This window comes from Babylonia areolata, chromosome 18, assembly GCF_041734735.1.
Source record: "Babylonia areolata isolate BAREFJ2019XMU chromosome 18, ASM4173473v1, whole genome shotgun sequence".
Lineage (NCBI taxonomy): Eukaryota > Metazoa > Mollusca > Gastropoda > Neogastropoda > Buccinidae > Babylonia > Babylonia areolata.
In genome coordinates this window covers 62255149-62280244 of record NC_134893.1, presented here as the reverse complement: position 1 = coordinate 62280244, position 25096 = coordinate 62255149, and the positions used below count along the sequence as shown (strand labels likewise).

General features: G+C 44.3%; 2 protein-coding genes across 3 annotated transcripts in view; one reads left to right on the top strand and one right to left on the bottom strand.

Annotated features, from left to right (window-relative positions):
* The window catches only part of LOC143292981 (S-adenosylmethionine synthase-like), a 51305-nt gene extending 41291 nt beyond the window's left edge, over positions 1-10014 (bottom strand). The window contains exons 1-2 of the mRNA XM_076603718.1: positions 9839-10014; positions 2000-2200 (exon numbers count right to left, since the gene is read on the bottom strand). Of these exons, the coding sequence (XP_076459833.1) occupies positions 2000-2200; positions 9839-9965 (328 nt within the window). The 5' untranslated portion in view covers positions 9966-10014. The remainder of the gene's footprint in view (positions 1-1999; positions 2201-9838) is intronic.
* Positions 10015-10231: 217 nt separating this feature from the next.
* Positions 10232-25096, top strand: part of LOC143292980 (uncharacterized) — a 70774-nt gene continuing 55909 nt past the window's right edge. The window contains exons 1-2 of one of the 2 annotated variants that reach the window (XM_076603716.1): positions 10232-10381; positions 24104-24259. In XM_076603716.1, coding sequence (XP_076459831.1) covers positions 10372-10381; positions 24104-24259 — 166 coding nt within the window. In that variant the 5' untranslated portion in view covers positions 10232-10371. Of the gene's footprint in view, positions 10382-11364; positions 11522-24103; positions 24260-25096 lie in introns of those variants that run through there. The other variant, XM_076603717.1, reaches the window with a different exon arrangement.

The following is a 25096-nucleotide window of genomic DNA, read 5'->3' as shown; positions in this document are numbered from 1 at the left end:
ATTTATGTCAATAATAAGTCCTAAAGATGAAAAAAATGTTTTAACCTTTGGGAAAAGTGTTGCACTTAAGAGGTCATATTTGTCAATAAAAATGAGTTCATACTGCCTGTGTGATGATGCAAACTGCTGGATAGTCTCCAATGCAAGATCAAAGTTGGTGCATAATTCACACAAGCAGTCTGCTATTGGAAGTTTACAGCAAGACATCCACTGGACACATCCTTCCAAACAGTGCACTGAAGAAGAGAGTTGAATGTCAGGATTTTCTCCCATGAAGAAGTTAAACAAATTAATGCAGATTTGCTCAACCTCTCCACTTTTCAGCTGATCAGATGTTTCTTGGTTACTCCTTCTGAGTTCAATCTGGTACTGTGGTAGTGATCTGGAGAAATCTGGTCCCCTGTAAACTCATCAGTTCTCTGTTGGATGTCTTCACCAAAGGCATCCTACTTTTTCTTTCTGGTGTTCGGCTGTGAAAGGTCAGACACCTCACTGGATCCCAAGGCCAGCTTCCATCTGTGTTTCCAACAGTACTTCTTCTTCATCCCAACAAGTGCAAGATTTCTTCAGGTTTTCTTTACCATTTTACTTCTTGATGGCATCCACCTTAATTTTTGAGTTGCCATGAATCGAAAACTACGGGCAATTCAACTTTTGCTGGAATTTTTGGTCTTCGCTGGCAGCATTTCAAGAAACACAAACAGTAATGTTCAGAATATTTTAATTATCACGACACACACAATAAAGCTAGCAAAAACAAAAAGTTGCAACGTTAATGGTGCATATCAATATGATTCACTGTATTAAAAAAATAAAACAAAATAATAATAAAAAAGAGAGAGAGAAGAATATGTGTCCAATTTTGCTAAATAACAAAGACTTGCAGAAGTAAAATGTACAATTTAACCACAAGAAACTTTTCAATATTTCACACACTGCAGATATTGTGTAGGATCTGTAGTGCTTACTGTGGAAGTGATTGCAGTTTGAGAGAGTCAACGATCGTTCATCATTTTAGAGTTTTTATCCAGTAAAACATAGCTATTATGACCAAACAAACAGGGCATGCCCGAGGCCTTCAGAAAGCATAAAAGAAGAGATGACGTCATGGCGTGCTTGTGTCATAATAGCTGCGTAAGAGTGACCCTGGTAACATGTATGATGTAAACAACTTTTCCCTTGAGAAAGGAACGTTATCATTCCGAAAATTTGGAATATTTGACAGACTGATGTGTTTGTTTTTCTTTTTTCTCTTTATATACATATATATATATATATATATATATATATATATATATATATATATAAAGAACAGAATTAAACAGGTCTGCACACTGTCCTGTCATGGTACTTTACTCTCTCTAGAAAATTTCAGACTTAGCAAGTGTGAAGATATGGATTTCCACAAAAGAGATGAAAGTACTTTCCTAAAACAATGGTACTAGACCAATGCAAGTGACAGTTATACTGCAGATCTGATGTCTTTTCAGCAGTACTGCTTTATTTTTGTTTCTACCTTGTATAGATACTGGACCATAATGTGAACATTTGCTATCCAGAGCAGTCAGCATAGTCTGCATTGTAGAATAAGGTTTAGTGACGACTGTTGTATTTTCCGTGTTCATGACGCAGCAAACATTAGCATATCGTCTCTACATACAACAAACATGCTCTCTCTCTCACACACACACAAAATTATATTATATATAAATACATACAGATACAGGCAGACAGATCGGTAGACAGATATTAAATGACCTGTACCAATGAATATGATGTACAAAGGAAATTTCAAATACAAATTTTGTGGGTGTAGGGTGACCTGATGGGGGCACCTGGGGAATACGGGTTATTTTCCTGACCCATTGTTTTTTAAAATGACCCACATATTTTGTGGTGAACCAGTCAAATGACACAATGTGTTCTGAACCAAACCTAAACTCTGAAAACTATTGCTAATAGCCCTCAACATCTGAATAAAATGTCACACGATACTCACCTTTTGATGAGTCATCATATCCAATTTGTTTGATGGAACCACGGATCACATTCTGGTAGTCCACATTGGCTTTGGAGGAAATCTCTCCACACACCAGCACCATTCCCGTTTTTGTGACCGTCTCACACGCTACCTTTGCGTTGGGGTCCTGTTGCAGGTGAGCGTCCAAGATGGCATCACTGATCTGGTCACAGATCTTATCTGGAATTAAAACAAGTTCAATTACTCAAAGTTTAAATGTTAAAATTTTGCACCTGGACAGGAGCCATAATTATTTTATAAAAAAATAAAAAATAAAAAAAAAATTGACTTTTTTCTTGTTGTTTAACACGATATGCTTTTTTTGCTGGTACAGATAATGAAAAAAAAAAAAAAAAATTTCAGTGATGTTCAAATCCTATGACTAACTTGAAAGTGATCCAATGAATTCTTGAAATTCGACAATCTCTAAATCTTACAGTTATATTAACTATCATTAGTTCTGAACTGGTGAAGGCCGATTTCTGAGCATTAGAAAACTCTCAAAACCCATTGCACAATGCAGTGAAGGAACAAAAAGGCAGCCATATAGGACGCAGATCATGGATGGGACAAACCACCTTGGATGTTAGTTACAGGACCTGAAAGAAACAAAAGAATGAGAAGAAAACCCTGAACACCTCAAACATCTCTTCAACATAAGACAACAATATCATTTCATCCACTCTGGGAATGGTCAGAGGTAAGAAATGATGTCGAGGTGAAGCTACTCATAGAAGACAGTAAACTGAGTAAAGAGGACGATACTATATGTGAAAAGGGAACCAGCGATGACGTCATGAAACTAGGGTTGTCAGAGTCATTTCCCTTCATATCTTATTATTGGGCCGCTTCAACAGCACTTTTGTTGATTTGACAATCCGACTTGCTTGAACATCTTGTGGCTCAAGATCGATTAACAAGTGTAACATGGAAAAGCAAAGGAAAATAGGAAGAACGTTGACAAGCTTGAGCTTGAGGCAAGATGTCTGTACATGGATAAACTTAGCTTTGTGAATGGCTTCGACCAGTATGATTCAGTTGTGAGTGATTGTGTCTGCTTGTGTCACTTTCGCTATGTATGTGTGTTTCTGTGATTTTATACCTGTTCACTCAAACGGAAAAAAGTATGTGCACGCATGTTCTATTAGTGCCGTCAGTGTGTGTGCTTGTATGTAGTGATATAAAAATTTAGATCAGTGGCTTGTGAGTGTGTGTATTTCTGAGTGGTGTGTAAATGTGTCTAGTGTGTTTGTGTGCAAATGATTCATTGTGTTCTTTGTATGTGTGTTGTGTCATGGTGTGTATGTGTGTGTGTTTTGAAAGAGAGAGAGAGAGAGAGAGAGAGAGAGAGAGAGAGAGAGAGTGTGTGTGTATGTTTGTGTGATTTATTATGTGTTGAGTAGGGAGGTTGGTTTCAAGCTATGTGAGCCAACAGCTCAAGCACACATGTACACACCCACACTATCACAACACAAAACATACATACATATTAACATGTGGAGTGATGGCCTAGAGGCAACGCGTCCGCCTTGGAAGCGAGAGAATCTGAGTGCGCTGGTTCGAATCACGGTTCAGCCGCCGATATTTTCTCCCCCTCCACTAGACCTTGAGTGCTGGTCTGGACGCTTGTCATTCGGATGAGACGATAAACCGAGGTCCCGTGTGCAGCATGCATTTAGCGCACGTAAAAGAACCCACAGCAACAAAAGGGTTGTTCCTGGCAAAATTCTGTAGAAATATCCACTTCGATAGGAAAAACAAATAAAACTACACGCAGGAAAAAATACAAAAAAAAAAGGGTGGTGCTGTAGTGAAGCGACGCACTCTCCCTGGGGAGAGCAGTCCAAATTTCACACAGAGAAATCTGTTGTGATAAAAAGAAATACAATTACAGAGGTGAAATTATGTGAAATTTGCCCTGTTCTGTGTGTGTGTGTGTGTTCATGTGCATGTGTGCAGTGTCAGTGTGTGTTTGTTTTGTGCTGTGATAGTGTGAGTGTGTATATGTGTGCTTGAGCTGTTGGCCCACACAACTTGAAACCAACCTTCCCACCCAACCCATACATAAGTCACACAAACATGCACGCACTCTCTCTCCCCTTCCTTCTGTCTAACACAACACACACACACAAAGCACACAGTGAATCCTTCACACACACACACACACACTAGACACATTGACACACCACTCAGAACCACACACACGCTCACAAGCCACTGGTCTAAATTTTGTTTAGATCAGTGCATACAAGCACACACACTGACAGCACACTAACAGAACGTGCATACTTTTTTCTGTCTTAGTAAACAGGTGTAAAATCAAAGAACACACACACACACATACGATAGTGACACACGCAGACACAACCACTCTCAACTGAATCGTACTGGTCGAAGCCATTCACAATGCTAGGTTTATTGATGTATGGACATCTAGCCTCAAAATCAAGCTTGTCTATGTTCTTCCCATTTTTCTTTAGTTTGCTTTTCTATTTTTCACTTGTTAATCGATCAAGAGCACAAGATATTTGAGCACGTCAGATCATCGAACCAACTGTTGAATCTCAGCGACTGGAACGAAGGGAAATAACTCTGATAATCCTAGTTTCGTGATGTCATCGCTCAATCCCTATAGTAATACTGTCTGGAAAATTAAAAAAATGGAATATCATCAGTAAACTTTTAACTTTTCAATATTTCCTCTCTATGTTTCACTCTTTTGTGTCGAGTGTTTTCTGTTATTTTGACTCTGCTATACCCAAGGTGAAGAGATGGGGCCTGGTAGGGTGAGACTTCAATATACCAAAGGTAGGCCTACTTGAAAAGATAAACCTTTTATGTTGACCTGTGCAGTTAATCTCTCTTTCTCTCACACACACACACACACCTATCAACACATGCATACACACAAACTCAATCACACACATGCGCACACACACTCAGATCCACACTCTTTCGGTCTCACTCTCTTTGTCCAGTAACAGTAACAAACAGGTCGAGACTTATGGAACAGTAACAGAGGTTGAGACTGAAGAAACTACCAGGCTAATTCCTGTAGTGAAGCCATATGATAAGCCAACAGATTGTGGGCCTTCATCTGAACACGAGTCAGATCTCACTAGAAAAACTCGAGTAAGCCAAAGCTTCAACAAGTGTAGTGAAAACTAGCCTATTTGGGGAAAACACTTGAGAATACACTTTAGTTCATAGCTACTGTGTTATCTCCACAGAAATGTCTTGAACAAACACACAAATGTCCACTGGTATTTGAAAATGTCACTGTGGTGCGCTGGATAGCTGCGATACATGCCTGCCTCCTTTGTTCCGTGACTTCTTCCGAGTTCAACCTGATTCCTGCTGTAGTTTCGTTAAAAATCGATACCGAGTGGGTCCCAAATCAGTATTGTATCCTCGGCTTGTACAACCAAAAATGCAACAAGTGAGTGGCATTGCTCAGTATCTTTGTGGAGACAATCATAGTTTAGCATCGTGTCATGTAGTTTTGTTTTTGTTCGTTGCGCCCGACAAAATGGCATCCCATCCCACAATGCACCGTGCGTGACATCATCTTCTCAAGTGTGTGTGTGTGTGTGTGCCCGCACACATTAATTATTTGTTTCCCCTCAAGCGGGTTGGGTTATACTGCTGGTCAGGCATCTGCTCAGCAGATGTGTATTTGTCCAAATGTAGTGATGCCTTCTTTAGTTCTTAACAACTTAACAGAACTGGTCCTAAGAATTTAAGCTGCATAAGAATGACACATTGACTTGTGGTTTTCTGAATGATAACCTGATGTTTCAAATGAGCTACTAGCCAAGCTGGAACCAGATTTGCATACCTAAAGCATCACTGGACTGGTGCAACATTAAGTCTATCCATGACCTAAAACCCCAAAAACCTGACCATAAAGGCATCAGACAATAGGTAAACACTCCACTCTGTTGATGCAACAATCATTCTGATGTTAGCATTGCTCCATTAGCCCCTTTGAACACATGCCTATATGCTCATTGCTGCATAGACACGACTTCAACCAATTTCAGAGTTTTGATTCCAACTGGGTTTGTTGTTTTTTAATTTAAAAAAAATATATATATATACTAATTTATTTCCTTTAAAAATTCATCAACAGGCTAAAACAAAAAGTTCTGTGCATACTCGCAGAAACATTCGGCTATAGGCTAGAAGCCTTTTGCCCTCATAATAATGTCCATTATGTGCTTTTGGATCACTATATAGTGAACTGTTCCAAGGTTTAATCAGGCATAGTGTATACATTTATTTCTGACTCAATAAAGATTTAAATCAATGGAAAATACATGGTCCTTAAAAGTTTTGTCAATTTGGTTTTTGAAGATGATATCAAATACTTCAATAAGATCACCTCTCAGTCGCCTAAATTCTAGACTGGGCAGTTTAAATAGAGCTAGACGCTCCTTATAACTAAGGTCTCCAGTACCAGTTATACACTTAGTACATCTGCGTTAAACACCTTCAATCATATTTATGTGCTTTTTTAAGTTGGGGCACCATAATGAGTTCCCGTATTCAATTACGGGCCTAACTAAAGCTTGGAATAAAGGAACCATAATTTCAGGACACTTATTTGTAATATTTCTCAAAAGCATACCAGAAATTTGATTTCCTATTTTTTCATTACTTATAGGTGTATCAAACCTTAAATCTGGGTCCATGGTGACCCCAGATCCTTTTCAGCAGTTGTACTATCCAGTACACTAGTTGATCCATTCTCTTGTATTACGTAATCATAATGTGGATTGTTCTTTCCTAGGTGGAGTACTTTGCATTTTTTGCTATTAAATTGCAACAGCCAAGTATTTGTCCATTCAACCAGTTTATGTATACACATTTGTAAATGGTGTCTGTCTTCAATATTCCGGATGGCTGAGTTAGCTTTGGTGTCATCTGCAAAAATTTTGACATCACAGTCAACCTCACCAGGCATGTCATTTATAAAGTATATAAACAGCGTTGGGCCCAGAACACTACCTTGTGGTACACCACTTAGTTACCTTTACCTTAGATGAACTACTGCCACCGACATTTACAAATTGGGATCTACCATTTAAAAAATCACCTATCCATGATAGAAGCTTGCCTTGTAACAAGTTGTATACCATAGCCAGCTAGCTTATTAATAAGTCTTTGATGGGGAACTGTATCAAAAGCTTTCCTCAGATCAAGGTATACTGCATCAACAGGTACTTTATCATCTAACTTGACTAACCAATCATGTAACGTAACAAGTAGTTGTGTTACACACGAGCGACTCGGTAAATCCAAACTGTTCTCTTGATAACAAATCATAATTGGTTAAATGCTGGCAAAGAGTGTCCCTTATAAAACCCTACAAAATTTTACAGACTACTGATGCTAAGCTGACTGGGCGATAGTTGCCTGCAGAGTTCTTATTTCCTTTCTTAAAATTAGGTCGTACTTCTGCTCCGTTTTCTATTGTTCTATCAAACAGTATTTTTAGAGGGTATGCAATAGTATCAGCTAGCTCTTATAATACTCATGAATCTGGTCAGGTCCTGGGGACTTGGATAGATTTATACTTTTTAGGGCTTTATTTATCTGCTCAATTTTAACTTATACATGGGAAATACCTGGAACATTTTTCTTGCATGAAAACTCTGGAATATTATCGCTACTCTCTTTTGTAAAAACACTGGCAAAAAAACTATTTAGTACACTGGCTTTTTCGGAGTCATTTTGTGACAAGGTACCATCTTCCTTGATTAAATTTGCAACCGATTCTTTTGGTACGGTCTTACTTGCAACATATCAGAACAAACCCTTAGGGTTTCTCTTAGACTCTTTAGCTAATTTAGTTTCCTTGGCCATTACATGTTTCCTTGACTCCCACTTTACTTGGTTTCAAGCATGTGCATACAACTTGTAATTTTCAATAGTGGGATATTTCTTGTAGTTTTTAAAAGCTCTACGCTTTAGATGGATCTTGTCTAATAATGACTGGGGAATGGGGTCTCGCCTAGGCTTGCTAGAGAGTCCTTGTTTAAATGATCTTTTGGGAATAAAATTATTCATGGACTTTTCACTTGTGAATGCATTCCCAAGTTCCTTCCATTGATGTCTCAGTGGACAGGTGGTCATATCAGTTAACTCCTCTTATTAGATAGTTTCTCATACCGTCATAGTCACCTTTATCCAGCTTAAATTTTACTGAATGGCCAGGTGAATGTTCCCTCTTGACTTGAATATCAAAGTAAAGGGCAGAATGTTGGCTCTTCCCTAAAGGAGGCCAGTAATCCACATCAGAAACATCATCCTCTATATTTGTAAATAATAAATCTAAGACATTGAGTGTCTGTAGACTTCTAAAGTGAGTGGGCTCAGTAGTCAATTGTACAATATAATTTTGTTGTACACACTCCAAAACTTTTGTGGCCGGGTGGTCGTCACTCTTACAACAAACCCTGTTTTGCCAGTCAATATCTAGATAATTAAAATCTCCAGAGACAATAAAGGAAATTTTCACAACTACTAACTAAATATATGATTAAACAATTTAATTATCTTAGCATCATCCATATGATCAGAATTTGGAGATCTATACACTACACCAAGGATAGTGTATTCGTTACTTCCACTAGTTACAGGTGATGATACTTTACAAAAAACAGGAGAAATTTTTTTTTCAAATTCTGTAATCCTGTATACCTCCCATCCCTCATGTACAAACAAACAAACACCTCTTTCCTTTGGGATTTGTAAAACATGTATATCCAGAAAGAACAAAATTTTCAATTTTATCCTTTTGAGTTTTTTGGCAAGACCTCAGTTAAAGCAATGATATCAAAATTGTGAATTTTAATCAGTAATTCCAGCTCATTCAGTTTGTTTGTCAGTGTGTCAACATTTGCACAGTAACACTTCAAAGAAAACTTAGGAGAAAGAGAATTATTAACAGGTCTATGTACAAAACATGTATTTACATTATTCTTTGTTTTCAAGCACCAGGAAGTCAATTTGCGGCAGGGTTCTCTGCCAGTTCCTTTCCCTTCTTCCCTTCCCTCTTGAGTTCCCATCCCTTCCATTCTTGACCTGAGCCTCTTTCAGCATGCAACAACACAACACCCTTGTACCATACAACATCCTCACCATTCCATTTCCTCATTTGAAACTCATCTCTCTTGGCTTAATCTTCATTTCTCTTTTTGTGTCTTGTCAGCAGCAGTGCCGACAGATCTGAAGGAATCATGCTCCTTTAGTTTTCTGGCATTTCTCAGAATGTGTGTCCTGCCTGAGTTTCTGTCATTATGACGTTGCTGCTGTCTGGGTCTGGGGTTGGGGTCACTATCACTTGGTTCCTTTTTTCTGCCAAGCCGCATGATGCCATTAGCAGCCACTTTGTTGCTGTCAAACTCGGAATCTTCAAGATTATCTCAGTCTGTTTTGCATCATGTGCAGCAGTTTCACCCTGTGCAGTGCTCTCACATTCATTCACACTGAACAACACAATGTTCTTCCTTTCATCCTTTTCTCTCTGCTCGTCTAGGTACTCTTTCACATGCACTTGAATCTGGTCTGCCACTCGGCCTTCTTTTTGCAACAGCTTCAGAATCACTTGACTGTCCACGTCGAATGGATAAATGGCTCTGCATACAAGTATTACAGAAATGTTTTCTACAACTGAAACATTGGGAACCACGACGAGTTGAAACGATGAAAACAAAACCACGTGGTTTTTGACTGCAGGTCATTTTATCGCTTGGTAAGCTGTCACTATTATGGCGGACACGGAATCGGTTCGCACTGTCCGTTTTCACCTACCTGGATGTCCTTCTCCAACTGACTCAGATGTGAATAGGAAAGTGCCAATGTCGTCCTGACTACATTCTTCGGCATAATGGTCGTTAATTTCCAAATAATGGGAACCGTTCACTCCATTCACTGACATTTTCTCGGTCTTCCAGATCTCGAATTTGCCGAGTGGAAAAGAGGCCACAAAATTGGGCTCCCATGCTTAAATACTACACATCACTGTCATGTGATTGAAGGTGATTGGTTGTTGGAAAAAAAAATGGCTGAAAATGAAATTGTCCGTTTTGAGGGGTGATGGTATCGTTGTTTTACAAATGCTTTCATTTTCTTTATTCATAGATTTTTTTTATCTTGAACTCTTAATTGCATTCTTTTTCATAGTTTGATTTATTCGGAACTCGTTTACTTAAGATGATAAAGATAATTACAAAAGAAGGAATCATCAAGTGGAAATAACTTTATCCCTTTTTGGCAACATTGACGGACCAGTCTAATGTAAAAACAGCAGGGTAGCTGCTCAACTGAAGGAATATGTCGTCTGCATGATGGAAAGTAAGTGACAAGTTTTTAGTGTTTTCATTTGTATAAATTGTTTAAAACATCGTAGATTCCTTTCCAGACGGCGGCGTAGTTTATGGTGTAGGAAAACTCAGCCACCCTGCTGATGATCGGTGGTCAGGAAACAGAATGATGGCGATCAACGTGGACGACGAAACATCGGAAATGAACCGTATTTTCGCCTGAAAGACCAGCTGCATTCAGTACAGTAGAGTCGGTTAAATTTCTGAACTGATCCGTCTTGAACCTGTTGTTATTGCGTAATACCTGTTGCTATTGCGTATGAAGCTGTCTATTTTGATGGACATAATAATTTAGTGGATCTGTGAAAATAATACGAAGTAAGGAAGTAGATCCACGTGTTTGTGTTTGTGTTTCGGAAGACCTTTCGGTCAGCTGAATCTGAGAGTAAAATCAGTTTATTTGTCCATCATATTAGGGATGGTTATTGGAAAACCAAAAAATTACATCACTTCTCCGGTAAAGTCGCACTTTAGCATCCTAAATTCAGCTCAGGAATTTAGGATGCTGAAGTGGAATTCTCCTTACACTTACAGACCAGCGCCATTGTGGACAAACAACACAATAATAGAACAGAGGACAAACAACAAAAAATAGAACAGAGACTATGATCCAGCATGCTTAACTTCATCAGAACGAACTTTTCCTAAATCATGTTCTTCTCTCCCTCAACTTTCGATGGGCGCAATAGCCAAGTGGTAGAAGGGTGGAGATTTTTTCCTACCTCCCAGGACAACATATTTGTAGACCTGCTAGTGCCTGAACCCCATTTGTGTGTATATGCACGCAGAAGATCAAATATGCACGTTTAAGATCCTGTAACCTATGTCAATGTTCGGTGTGGTAATGGAGACACGGAAATACCCAGCATGCATGAACCACAGCAGAGTCATTGGCAAGTCAATGTTGGCACAGCTTCTAAATTTTACCATGTTTCTCCTCTCCTTCAGTCCCTCCACTGGTTGCCTGTTTCTGATCGAATAGACTACAAGCTATCCACTCTGACCTTTTCTGCATTCAATGGATCTGGCCCCAAGTATCCTTCTGAACTCATCCATCTATACTATACCCCATCTCGCCAGCTCCGACTTCTCAGGATACCTCATGTCAGAAGTAAGACCTATGTACACAGATCGTTTTCTTTTCAATCGCCAAAGACATGGAACAAGCTCCCTGACAACCTCCATCATTCTGATTCCCTCGCATCTTTTAAATCTCGTCTCAAAACTCACCTCCTTTTCCCTCAGCAACAAGTTCAATTGTGGCAGGTCCACTTCCTTTGCGTTAGCTGTGCTTGACAATGTGTGTATACATATGTATGTGTACATAACTACATGCATGTATATGAATGCATATTGTGTGTATGTGCACGTATATGCGTGTGCACCGGTGTGTGTTTATGTAAGTTTGTGCCTGCCTATGTATGCGTATGTGTTGAGGGTAGCTGTTAGATACACATGTATGTTAAAATGTATGTATGCATTGTGTGTGTGTGTGTGTGTGTGTGTAGTCACATTTTGGTGTGTGTATGTAACATTGATGTAATGTGTTCTGTTAACAAACAAGTGTTTTTGTAAAGCACTTAGAACATATTTCTGGATAGTGTGCTTTTTAAGTATCCATCTCTCTCTCTCTCTCTCTAGTCACGCGCTCACACAGAGACACACACACACACACACACAAGCACTGCACGTGTTCGTCACTGTGCAAATTTTCGTCGCATACGACCTTCGGTGCTTTTTTGGCTTGTTGCTGAAATTGGTCAGTGATGCGGCAATACGCTTTCATGATTGCAGTTGTACAGGTGTATGATGGAAGCATCTTTGAAGTCCTTTGGAACTGCCTCATGCTGCCAGATGAGCTGGAACAGCTGATGAAGCTTCTCAGTCAGCACCGTACCACCTTCTTTGTAGACCTCAGCTGAAATGGAGTCTGAGCCAGGGGCTTTGCCGTTGGATAGCAGACGGATAGCTTTCTGGGTCTCCCCCAAAGTTGGAATGGCATCCAACGACTCACTGACTGGCACCTGGGGGAGTCGGTCGATGGCTTCATGATTGATGGTGGAAGGGCGGTTCAGTATGCTGTCAAAGTGTTCAGCCCATTTCTCAAGGATCCCGTCCTTGTCAGTGATTAGGGTAGAACCATCAGCACTGAGGAGTGGAGCAGATCCGGAGGTGGTGGGACCGTAGACTTCTTTCAGGCCGTAAAAGAAGTTCTTCATGTCATTCCTGTCTGCAAAGCCCTGGATCTCATCAGCTTTGTTGCTCAACCAGGAATCCTGCATCTGCCGCAGCTTCAGCTGGATGGTGCTGCGTGCACTCTTCAGTATGTCTTTCTTTAACTGTGACTTGGGATATTCAATGTGGGCTCTGTAGGCTTGGCGTTTGTCTTCCAGCAGCTGCTTGATCTCAGTGCAGTTCTCATCAAACCAGTCTTTGTGCTTCCTGGCAGAAGGCCCCAGGCACTCCATGGCAGTGTTGTACACCGTCTCATGCAGTGCGCCCCATGCTGCCTCCACATTCTGGTTGTCCAGCATGGTGGACTCAAGGCGTTCCTCCAGGGTGTCAGCAAAGCTCTGTTTGATGTTGCCTAGCTCCAGCTTGTTGATATTCAGGCGTTTGAGTGCTTTCATGCCCTGAAGCCGTCTCTTGGGCTGGATGCGGAGGTTGAGTTTGGAGACGATAAGACGGTGGTCAGTCCAGCACTCAGCGCCGCACATGGCCCTTGTGACTCGTACATCCTGCCTGTCCCTCTTCCTGACAATGACAAAGTCAATGAGATGCCAGTGCCCAGAGCGAGGATGCATCCATGACGTCCTGTTACAGGTAGGGAGGCAGAAGACGGTGTTTGTGATAAGAAGGTCATGCTCGGCACATGTCTGGAGAAGTAGTTGACCATTGCTGTTACAGTTGCCAACTCCATGCTTCCCAATCACGCCTTCCTAGGAGGTGCTGTCACAGCCAATTCTCGTGTTAAAGTCACCAAGAATGATGAGCTTGTCTGCGTTGGGAACAGTGGTGATGACAACGTTCAGGTCCTCGTAGAACTTGTCCTTTATCTCATCCGGGTTGGTCATGGTGGGCTCGTAGGTGCTGACAATGGTGGTAAACTTCTTCCTGTTTCATAAAGGGAGTTTCATCATCATCAGGCCATCGTACACTCCTTTCGGGGAGCCAGCCAGCTTGCCAACAAGGGTTGTCTTCACTGCAAAGCCAACTCCAGCCTCACGTCTCTCTTCAGGTCCGCGACCACTCCAAAAGAAGGTGTAGCCTGCGCCTTGCTCACAGTGTTCGCCTTCTTCTGCCAGTCTGGTCTCACTTAAGGCAGCGATGTCGATGTTGTACCTGGCTAGTTCACTCGCAATGAGTGCTGTGCGTCTCTGTGGTCTGTCTGAGTCGCCTCTGTCCAGAAGCGTATGCACGTTCCATGTGGCAATGGTCAATGGGGTGCTCCTTGTTTTCTTCTTTCTTTCCTTTGTGTGTCAACCGCTTGAGTAGGGTCCCCGTCAGCCGTGGTATGCTGACTAGGGTGGTGTGGAGCAGGCAATGTTTAGGGCACCTTTTCTAGCCCCTTCCTCATGCCATGGAGGTGAGCAGTGCTGTCCTGAAGAGGGCTGCTCAGTCGCTCAGGGGGCTGCCGATCTCCACCGCTGCTCCAGTCAGTGAAAAACGACCCTGTGGCCTGAGGCGCCTGTGTGCAGGTCCGCGGCTACGACTGCCAGTGTACCCACACCTGTCGCTTTGTCGCTCGCCTGTCGCCACAGGGCTTGGGGAAAATGATGGTATGGGATGAAGGATGACTGATGACTTGCGTGTTGACTTTGTTTATAGTGAGGAGGAGTTGCGCACCGTCAACCTTACTCTCTTGTCCGAGACCGTCTGTATCCAGTGGCAAGACTAGGTCAAGACGACTGGAGATGGAAACGGATGCAGTGGATGACCAGGATGTCCTGTGTGCCTCATCCTGCCCTCAGCACTCCACAGTGCTCTGCTGCAACCGCCTTCCTCTCCGTTGAACTATGAAGGTTTCTTCCGCAGAGTCCGCCGGATCCAGTCTTCACATGCTTGGGTAGACAAGCCCTAACTCACTGAGGGTTTGAGACCCGTCAGCTACCCTCACCTAGTTTAGCCAACCTGTCAAAGCCGTTGCCCGGGGGTTGGGCGCTGCCGCATGCTAGCAGCTTCTAGGACCCATAAGTGAGAGCTGGGTGCCGGTGGGGACTAATAGAGGATGAACCACTCCCAGAAGAGCATGACAAGCCCCCCCCTCTAGAGGTACTACCCCTCCCGTGCACCCCCTAACTCCCCCCCCACACACACACACACACACACATGCACACACGCACTCACATGACATGCACATGCACACACACACACACACACACACACACATATGCACACACACACTTGTGGTAATCTTTTCTTATCTGGGGATTTTATTTCTGAGTCAACAGAACAACAAACTTAATAGTCTCCACTTAAGTTCTGGAAGGACCTCTCAAGTTTCATATGTTCAGAATTTAGAGAGAGAGAGAGAGAGAGAGTTTGTACATATAACTTGTATTTCATAAATGTAACTATGTCCATTCATTAAAAAATGTCCCCGCAAAGGAAACTTTTCATAAATGCAAGCACTGTAAATTGGTAGAGAGAAAAAAACAGAAAAGGACTGATGAACCTATATGTGATATTCAAGGGGATCCAAACAAAAAAGGAAAGGAAAAAGAAAGAGAAAATAGACATTTCTATCTCAAACCTGAATTGGAATCTTGGCCTACCTACAACTGGAGTTCAGAAAATAGATTTTTAAAAATACTTTGTAAACTAGTGAATAAAATTTTCTAATTACCAAATGATCTTCACGTGCACCATGCTTTCATACAACACAGACAGAAATATTGAAATCCATCACATCCTTTCAATATGATCTGTATTTTGAATTTGGCCAAATTTTCTTCCTCAGTGCAGTCAGTACTCTGTCTCTTAAACAGCAAAGTGATGGAGTGTCCCGTTGAGTAGGCAGGCAGGCTTATCCGTCAGTATGTGTCCTCATATGGGAGAAGAGGCCGATTCTGGATGCGCAGCACTTCCCACAGGTGTTGCAAGGGAAAACGTCTCCAGAAGTTGAGCCATGCTTCCTTCACTCACGCTTCTCCTTAATGGCCAGCGTTCTCTTATTTTCAAACGTCTTTATGCCACTAGAGCACAGCATCCTCCAGCGAGAGCGGTCAAGGGCAGCAGTTTCCCAGGAAGCGATGTCTATGTCACAGGCTTTGAGGTTTGTCTTCAAGGTGTCCTTGAAGCACTTGCAGGGTCTTCCAAGTTCATGGTGGCCTTCCTTCAGCTGGCCATACAGAAGCATCTTCAGGATCCTGCTGTCTGTCATGCGGACAATGTGTCCGGTCCAGTGTAGCTGGCACTGGATCAGCAGGCTTTCGATGCTGGGCAGGCCGCTTCTCTCTAGGACCTGGAGGTTGGAGACCCTGTCTTGCCACTTTATGCCAAGGATCTTTCGTAGGCATCTCTGGTGAAACTGCTCAAGTTGTTGAATGTGACGGCGATATGTCGTCCATGTTTCATAGCGGTGGTGGTGTGTCCATCGAGATCGATGATGACCATCACTGTCATCCAGCTGGGGGAGGGTGGTGGTGGGGTGGGGGGGAGGATGCTCATGAATCTATCTGTGAATGCGCAGATGGCTGAATAGTCCAATCTGCGCACGAAATGTTCGCTGACAGTTGGGGCAGACAAAGACAGGCATACCATTGTCAGGGAGCTTGTTTGCCCGTGACTTTCTGGCCTGTCTCTTCTGAACAGCTGCAGCAGTCCTGTTGGCCTCGCACAACTTGGCGCCTTTGTGCACAGCAGCGCGCCATTTGTCACGGTCCACTGCAGATTCCTCCCAGGAGTCAGGGTCGATATCAAACGCTTTCAGAGAGACTTTCAGAGTATCTCTGAAACGCTTCTTCTGACCTCCGTGTGATCTCTTCCCTTGTTGCAGCTCGCCATAGAAGAGCCTTTTGGGCAGCCGATGGTCTGGCATGCGCGCCACGTGTCCAGCCCAGCGAAGCTGGGACTGCATCAGGATGGTGAAGATGCTGGGAAGGGTGGCTTTTGCGAGCACCTCTGTGTCTGGGGTCCTGTCTTGCCACTTGATGTTCAGTAGCTTCCTGAGGCATGTTGTGTGGAAGTGGTTCAGCTTCTTGGCATGTCGTTGGTACACTGTCCAAGTTTCGCAGGCGTACAGTAGTGTGGGGAGAACTACTGCTCTGTAGACCTTTAGCTTGGTCTCAAGACTAATGCCTCTTCTGTTCCAGACATTTGCACTGAGTCTGCCAAAAGTTGCGCTTGCTCTTGCAATCCTGACGTTCACTTCATCGTCGATGGTCGCATTTCGTGACAGTGTGCTGCCAAGGTATGTGAACCGCTCCACCGCACTGAGTCTCTGACCGTTGACTGTGATGTTGGGCTCAACGTAGGGTTTCCCTGGGGCTGGCTGATGGAGAACTTCAGTTTTCCTCGTGCTGATGGTAAGGCCGAAGTTCCTGCTGGCAGTGGCAAACTTGTCGACGCTGAGTTGCATGTCAGCTTCAGATCCAGCGTTGAGGGCACAATCATCAGCAAACAAAAAGTCTCTGATGATGTCTGTCATGACCTTCGTTTTTGCTTGAAGCCTTCTGAGGTTAAACAACTTGCCATCTGTTCGGTACTTTAGGCCGATTCCAACATCGCCATCTCTGAAGGCATCAGTAAGCATTGCAGAGAACATGAGGCTGAACAGCGTTGGAGCCAGGACGCAGCCTTGCTTGACACCATTTGTGACAGCAAAAGGAGCAGATGTTTCGCCATTGTCCTGAACTTGAGCCTGCATGCCTTCATGGAATTGGCTGACCAAGGAAATAAATTTCCGAGGGCATCCGTACTTGGCCATGATCTTCCACAGTCCCTCTCTACTCACGGTGTCGAAGGCCTTAGTGAGGTCAACATAGGTGGAGAACAGATCAGCATTTTGCTCCTGACATTTCTCTTGCAGCTGCCTTGCAGCAAACACCATGTCGGTGGTTCCGCGCTCTTTCCGGAATCCACATTGGCTCTGAGGCAAATGACCTTGGTCAAGGTGTGCTGTGAGGCGGTTTAGTAGGATCCTGGCAAGTATCTTGCCTGTGATGGAGAGCAAGGAAATGCCCCGATGGTTATCACAGGCTTGCCGGTTCCCCTTTTGCTTGTACAAGTGGATGATAGATGCATCTTTGAAATCCTGGGGGATCGTCTCTTCTTTCCACATGAGTGAGTACAGCTGATGGAGCTTCTCAGTCAGCACAGTGCCTCCATCCTTGTAGACCTCTGCTGGTATGGAGTCTGAGCCAGGTGCTTTGCCACTGGATAGCAGACGGATTGCTTTCTGGGTCTCAAGAGGTGTTGGCGGATCATCCAGTGCTTCGTTGATGGGGACTTGTGGGAGACGGTCTATGGCTTCATCATTTATGGAGGAAGGGCGATTTAAGACACTGTTGAAGTGCTCAGCCCAGCGTTCGAGAATTTTCTCCTTCTCGGTGATCAAGGTATTCCCATGTGCACTGAGGAGGGGGGATGATCCTGAGGATGTGGGGCCGTAGACTTCTTTTAAGGCATCATAGAACCTCTTCATATCGTGCCTGTCAGCATATCCCTGGATCTCATCAGCTTTGTCACTCAGCCACTTATCCTGCATCTGGCGTAACTTTTGCTGAACAGTCCTGCGGATGGCATCGTACACATCCTTTTTTGATGTGGACTTTGGGTTGCTCAGGTAGGCTTGATGCAGACGGCGTTTCTCATCCAGAAGCTGCTTGATTTCATCACAGTTTTCATCAAACCAGTCTTTGTGCTTTCTGGTCATGGGTCCCAGGGTCTCTGAAGCTGTACTATAGATCAGCTCACGCAGGGTCCTCCAGTCAGACTCCACATTCTGGTTGTCCAGAGAGGTGGATTCCAGACGATCTTCCAGCAGCTCCACAAAGGACTGTTTGATGGTGATGTTTTTCAGCTTAGCGATGTTGAGCCGTTTTGGAGCCTTCTGGCCTTGGGGGCGTCTCTTGGGCTGGATTCGAATATTCAGCTTCGAGACTACAAGGCGATGGTCTGTCCAACACTCGGCACCGCACATGGTCTTTGTTACACGTACATCTTGCCTATCCCTGTTCCTGACGATGGCATAATCGATGAGATGCCAATGCTTTGAGCGAGGGTGCATCCATGACGTCCTGTTACGGGTAGGAAGGCAGAAAACTGTGTTGGTTATCAGCAGTTCATGCTCTGCACAGGTCTGAAGCAAAAGCAATCCATTTGGGTTGCAGTGGCCCACACCGTGCTTTCCAATCACTCCATCCCAGGAGATGTAGTCAGAGCCAACTCTAGCATTGAAGTCCCCAAGAATGATGAGCTTGTCTGCTTTAGGGATAGCAGCAATGACAGAGTGAAGGTCCTCGTAGAACTTCACCTTCACTTCATCCGGGTTGGTCATGGTTGGGGCGTAGGCACTGACAGTGGTGAGGTGCTTCTGGCCAGATGTCAGTGGGAGTTTCATGGTCATAAGCCTATCATTGACTCCCTTTGGGATTCCAGCTAGCTTGCTGACAAGTGCTGTTTTTACTGCAAAACCAACGCCAGCCTCATGTCGCTCTTCGCTTCCTCGTCCACTCCAGAAGAAGGTGTAACCAGATCCCTGTTCACAGAGCTCGCCTTCACCTGCAAGCCGAGTCTCACTCAAGGCTGCGATGTCAATGTTGTATCTGGCGAGTTCGGATGCAACTAGTGCCGTTCTCCTTTGGGGTCTGTCCGCGTTATCTCTGTCCAGGAGAGTCCTTATGTTCCAAGCACCAGTGGTGAGAGGAACGATCCTTGTTTTTTTCTTTTCTTTCTTGTTGTTTCGACCGCTGATGTAGGGTCCCCGCCAGCCGCGGTATGCTGACCAGGGTGATATGGAGCAGGCAATTTTTAGGGCACCTTTTCTAGCCCCTTCCTCATGCCAGGGAGGTGAGCAGTGCATTCCTAAAGAGGGCTGCTCAGACGCTCAGACGGCTGCCGAGCTCCATCGCTGCTCCTGTCAACGAAGAACGACCCTATGGCCTGAGCCGCCTGCGTGCAGGTCTGCGGCTGCGACTGCCAGTGTACCCACGGCCACACCTGTCGTTTCGTCGCTCGCCTGTCGCCACAGGACTTGGGGGTGATGAAATGATGAAGGATGAAAGGTCATTTTGGATGACTGATGACTTGCGCGATGAGTTTGTTTAAAGTGAAGAGGAGTTGCGCAACGTCGACCTCACTCTCTCGTCCGGGTCCACCAATTTCCAGTGGCAAGACTAAGTTGAGACGACTGGAGGATGAACACGGATGCAGCAGATTCTGCCAGATCCAGACTTCGCATGCATGGGTAGACACACCCCGGGGGCCAACTGCGTGTGGCATGCACAGAACACGGTGGAGCTAGATGGCCGTCGGTGGCTCTCCTGAGCCAACGCCCTTTTATGGATCTCCATAAGGGTGTCTCGCCACCCGCCTCCCCAGTCCCGGAAGGGAGCGGTGGGAGTACCGGTTTAGTCGCCGGCAACCCGACCCTGAACAGGTTGTACTGGATTTCAGGTTACCAGTAGCAGATCTAATGACCTGACCTGACAGAATTCATAGCAGTACAACAAGGTGGTCAGCACAACAGCTCTGTAGGTTTTCATCTTGGTGCTAAGCCTGATGCCTTTGTTGTTCCACAGCCAGTTGTTGAGTCTTCCAAAGGCGGAGCTGGCCATGGCAATGCACAGCATCACTCCTGCATCAGGGGCTCTGTTGCTGCATAGGGTGCTGCCCAGGTAGCAAAACTTGTTGACTGACTTGATCTCTGTGTCATCGATCTTGATTGCAGGTGGGGGCAGGGGGGGGGGGGGGGAGGCACTGGCGTTCTGTGCACTAGTTGGTTGGTACAGGGACTCAGTCTTGCTGAGGCTGATGGAGAGTCCAAAGCGCATGCAGGAGGTTGAGAACCTGTCCATAATGAACTGCCTGTCCTCATGGGTGTGTGCAGCAAGCACACAGTACCAACAAAGAGGAACTCTCTCAACAGTGCCTCAAACACCCTGGACCTGGCATGGAGTCGCCGCAAGTTGAAAAGTTTGCCGTCTGTGTGAAACTGAATGTAGATGCCTAGGTCACAGTCTTGGAAGGCGTCAATCAGCAGGGCAGAGAAGAGAATGGAGAACAGTGTGGGTGCTAGGATGCAGCCCTGCTTCACTCCATTTATCACAAGGAATGGATCCGACATGTCAGTATTTTCCTGTACTCTCGCCTGCATGCCATCGTGGAAAGACGCAGTCAGCTGGATTGGGCTCTCTGGGCAGCCGAACTTTAGGAGGATCTTCCACAGACCATGGCAGTTCACCGTGTCGAAGGCCTTAGTCAGGTCTACAAAGACCATGTGGAGCTCCTTGTTCTGCTCACAGCACTTCTCTTGCATCTGGCGTACGGCAAACACCATGTCATATGTTCCCTTGCCTGAGCGGAAGCCACACTGTGCTTCAGGGATGACTGTGTTAGAGACATGGTCAACCAGTCTGTTCAGTATGATGCAGGTGAAGACCTTGCCAGCGATGCAGAGGAGAGAGATTCCACAGTGGTTATTGCAGGATGTTTTGTCTCCCTTCTGTTTGTAAATGTGGACAATTGAAGCATCCTTGAAATCCTGGGGGACCTCCCCTCTCTCCCAGATAGACTGGAACAGGGCCCCATCAGCTTGTCTGTCAGCACCTTGCCTCCATACTTGTAGATGTCAGCCAGGATTCCATCCGCTCCTGGTGCTTTTCCTGACATTGTCAGCTTCAGGGCCTTCTGGGTCTCAGCCTCGGTGGGATGGGCAGCTAGCGAGTCAATGACTGGTAGCTGTGGGAGGGCTGCAATTGCCTCGTCAGATATGGACGAGTTCCTGTTGAGGAGGGTGTTAAAGTGCTCTGCCCAGCGGGCAAGGATGTCTTTCTTGTCTGTCAGGAGGGTGGTCTGGTCCAAGGGTCGGACAGGGGTTGATCCTGTGACTCTCGGCCCATACACAGCTCGGAGGTCTTCATGTCGTGAGCATCAGCAGCAGACAAGCTCTTCGGACTTTCTCTCCCACCAGGTGTTCTTCATCTCACTCAGCCTCTTCTGTATGAGTTGATTGGTTTGCAAGAAATGGTTCTCCTTCCTCTGGCAGTCTTTATCAGAAATGTGATCCTGATGCTGTGTATGCAGTGTGTTCAGGAGCTTGGAGATTCCAGAGTCGTTCTCCTCTGTACCAAGCCAAGTGTGTCAGCTGTTGCTGTGTACACAGCATCTCTAAAGGTGCTCCATACCTCTTCTACATAAGTTGATGCAGGAATTTCTTGGAGAGCTGCTTGGATTTGCTGCTGCAGCACATCCTTGGTGATAGGGAGGCGGTGGATGTTCAGCTTTCTAGGGGGTTTCTGCCTGGCTGGTTGGAGCTTGCGTGCAAGTCTGATGTTCATCTTGCTTGCGTACCAGACCAACAGACTGCTCCTCTCATGTAGCGTGTAATGGAAACATCACCTCTGGCCCTCTGCCAGACAATCACATAGTCCACCATCTGCCATTGCTTGGAGCAGCATCCATGTGTTCTTGTACTTGTCCGCTTGTTGGAAGAGGGTGTTGGTGATGGTCAGTCCATGCTGCGCGCAGAGTGAGAGCAAAAGCAGTCCGTTGGAGTTAAACTTGCCAGTACCGTGCTGTCCTAGGACTTTTGGCCATGAGGAGAATTCTACGCGATGAGGGCATTGAAATCTCCAAGGATGATCAGCCTGTTCTTTCTGTCTACTACTGAAATGGTGCGGCTGAGCTCCTCGTAGAAAGCTTCTTTGATGTCATCAGGGTTGGTCATCGTCGGGGCATAGAAGCTGATGACTGTGGCGAAGCAATCTTTGGACAGCTTCAGACGCACAGTCATCAGCCTGTCATTTATCCCACGTGGAAGGCTGTCAAGCTGTCATGCAAGTTTGGTTCATATGGCAAAGCCCACGCCTGAGGTTCTTGGGGTGCCATCTGGCTTCCCAATGCAGTAGAAGGTGTAGCCCCCTCCAACTTCCTCCAGCTGGGTTTCACCCACAAACCTGATTTCGCTCAGGGCTGCTATGTCCACCTGGTAGCGATCAAGCATTCTAGCAATGAGCGCTGTGCGTCTTTCTGGTCTGTTGTCTCTGTCTAAGAGGGTGCAAACACTCCAGACACCCAGAGTCAGGGCATGACTCCTGGTTCTTTTCTTCTGTTTTTGACCGCTGGTGTTGGATGTCCAAGTAGGTGCAGTTTCCTACTAGGTACTAGGTGAGGCAGGCTTTGTTTAGGGATCCTTTTATCTCCCCTTCCCCATGTGGGGAGAGCAGTGCTGTCCCTAAAAAGGGCTGCTCTGACACGGTGCGAGGATACGGGCGCTGCATCTGCCCCAGTCTACAGCGGATGACCATCACCCCACAGCCGCCTGCGTGCAGAGTCATGACTAGGAACTGCCAGCAGCATCCTTTGCCTGTCCCCGTTACCACTTCTCCATTGCTGTAGGGCTTGGGAAAGCTTGGTGTTGAAGGGCTAGCTCGTCGTTCCGACATTAGCCTGGTTGCCTGACCAGCACAGGTGACTTTTTTCAGTGAGGAGGAGTTGTGCAGTCCCTTCCCCACTCTCTCGCCTACCGATGCTCACAGTCCCACAGGTGCAGATACTGCCACGTGTAGGACAGCCTCGGCAGGTGCAGGTGTTTTCTTTGGAGCTCCGTCTTCTAGGAGGACTTCCAGCCAAGGATAAGAGCTCCCCCTGCCCTTTGGTCATCCTCTTCCACCTTCACAGCCATTGGGAAAGGTTTCCTCCTCCACCTGGTCCATTGTTGGGAGACTTCACATGTGGCAGATAGTACTGGGTTACATGGTACCAGTAGCAAGGGCTATGCTCCTGACCTGACACATGTGAGTAAAAGTGAGTAAAAGAGAATTGTACAACTAGCAACCATAATAGATTGGACACCTAGTCATTAGCCCCACATGTGTGATGTATATTCAAAAGACCATACATGCTGATGTGCTGTGTGTACTTACTGTGTGTGCATGTGAGCTTATCATATGCTATGTGTGCTTGTGCGTGCGCGCACACACATGCGCACACACACACAATATATATATTTTTTTTTTTTTTTTTTTTTTTTTTTTTTTTTAAGATTTGTAAGTACCCATTCATCTTACTTCACAAATCAAATAGGATGTGTGCCATGTGTATGTACAATAATTTATATGCTTGTTAAAACATTACCACAAAAGGGGCTGCTAATTCAAATTTTCAACTCAGGTGAGAGCAGCAGTTTGGTGAAGCAAAATCAGTGATGGACTTCTTGTTGTTTACTGCTCCATCACTTTGCATTGTCCAGTGTGTATGCATTTTGTGAGTGTCAGTGTTTGTCTGTGAGAGAGGGAGAGGGAGGGAGAGCAACCGAATGTAAAATATGGGTTTGTACAAGTTTTTTTATGATTCAGTTGTTGAGTCTGAAAACTCAGCAGACTCTTTAACAAGAATAAGATTATCCCTGTCACTGACTTTTATCTGTTATCTTTAACCATCCTGTGTGTAATAACTGTAAAAACAGGTGTTGAGTTTTATGTACAGTCTGAGAACAATATTTCCCATTGTGTCTTGGTTTTCTTTTCAGTGACTGCTCATCAGCTCGCATGGCTCGTAGGAAGATGGGTGGGCCGTGGCATTTTAGGACTTGCTGTCATAACCTTTTTTCTTCAGTGGGTTCTTCCAAGATTAAAAAAGTGGTACAGTCAACATGCAAGTCAGTCCCTATCCACAGTGCGCACAGGTAAGAAAAGTAATAGACAGTAAACAATTTTTTTGTATTTTAGATTTTCTTTTGAACACACACAAAAATAGAGAAAAAAATCAAATGATTTTATGACTTGGATGAGGCTCATCTGTTACATTCATGTGTCATTTCAATATTTTCATATGCATAGAGTAGGTATGTCTGGCCAAATTTTCAAATTCATAGCAGAAGCCTCATATTTGCAAGAATGAAAGTGCAATAAAGTAAAAGGCCACACCAAATTTCAAAGCAATATCTCAAATAGTTTTTGAGAAATAGAGTTTTGAATTTTCAAAAAATTCTGCGATTTTAGCCAGTCTCACAAAATGGCATTTTAGAAACCATGTAGAATTGTCACTTATGCATTCTCATAGTCAAAACTCTTTATATATGATCTATATAGTAAACAGAAGACCTCAGATTTTTTTTTAGTTGGCTGTTAATTTTATTGGCTGAATGCCAGCGTCATACATTCTGAGGAAAATGCTTATTTTCTGCATGTCCAATCCTGCAGTTTTGATGATTGTGTTACTAAAATGACTGAAACTCAAAAACTATTGCATCTACATAAACATTTAAGGTATTTTCAGGTTCAAGAAAGACTGTAGACTTACAAGACAGCAAATGTTAATAATAAACCTTGATAATTGACAGCTTTTGATAAGATTATATGAAAAAAAGAGCATTATTTAAGATGATTGGGGATAATGTGCTCCATTAATGCCAGAAATGATACCCATTTTATATAATTTTCAGGATTTGTGTGTGTGTGTGTGTGTGTGTTTCAAAATCAGTATGTATGTATCACTTTATGTAATTGTTTTCTTGTTTAGA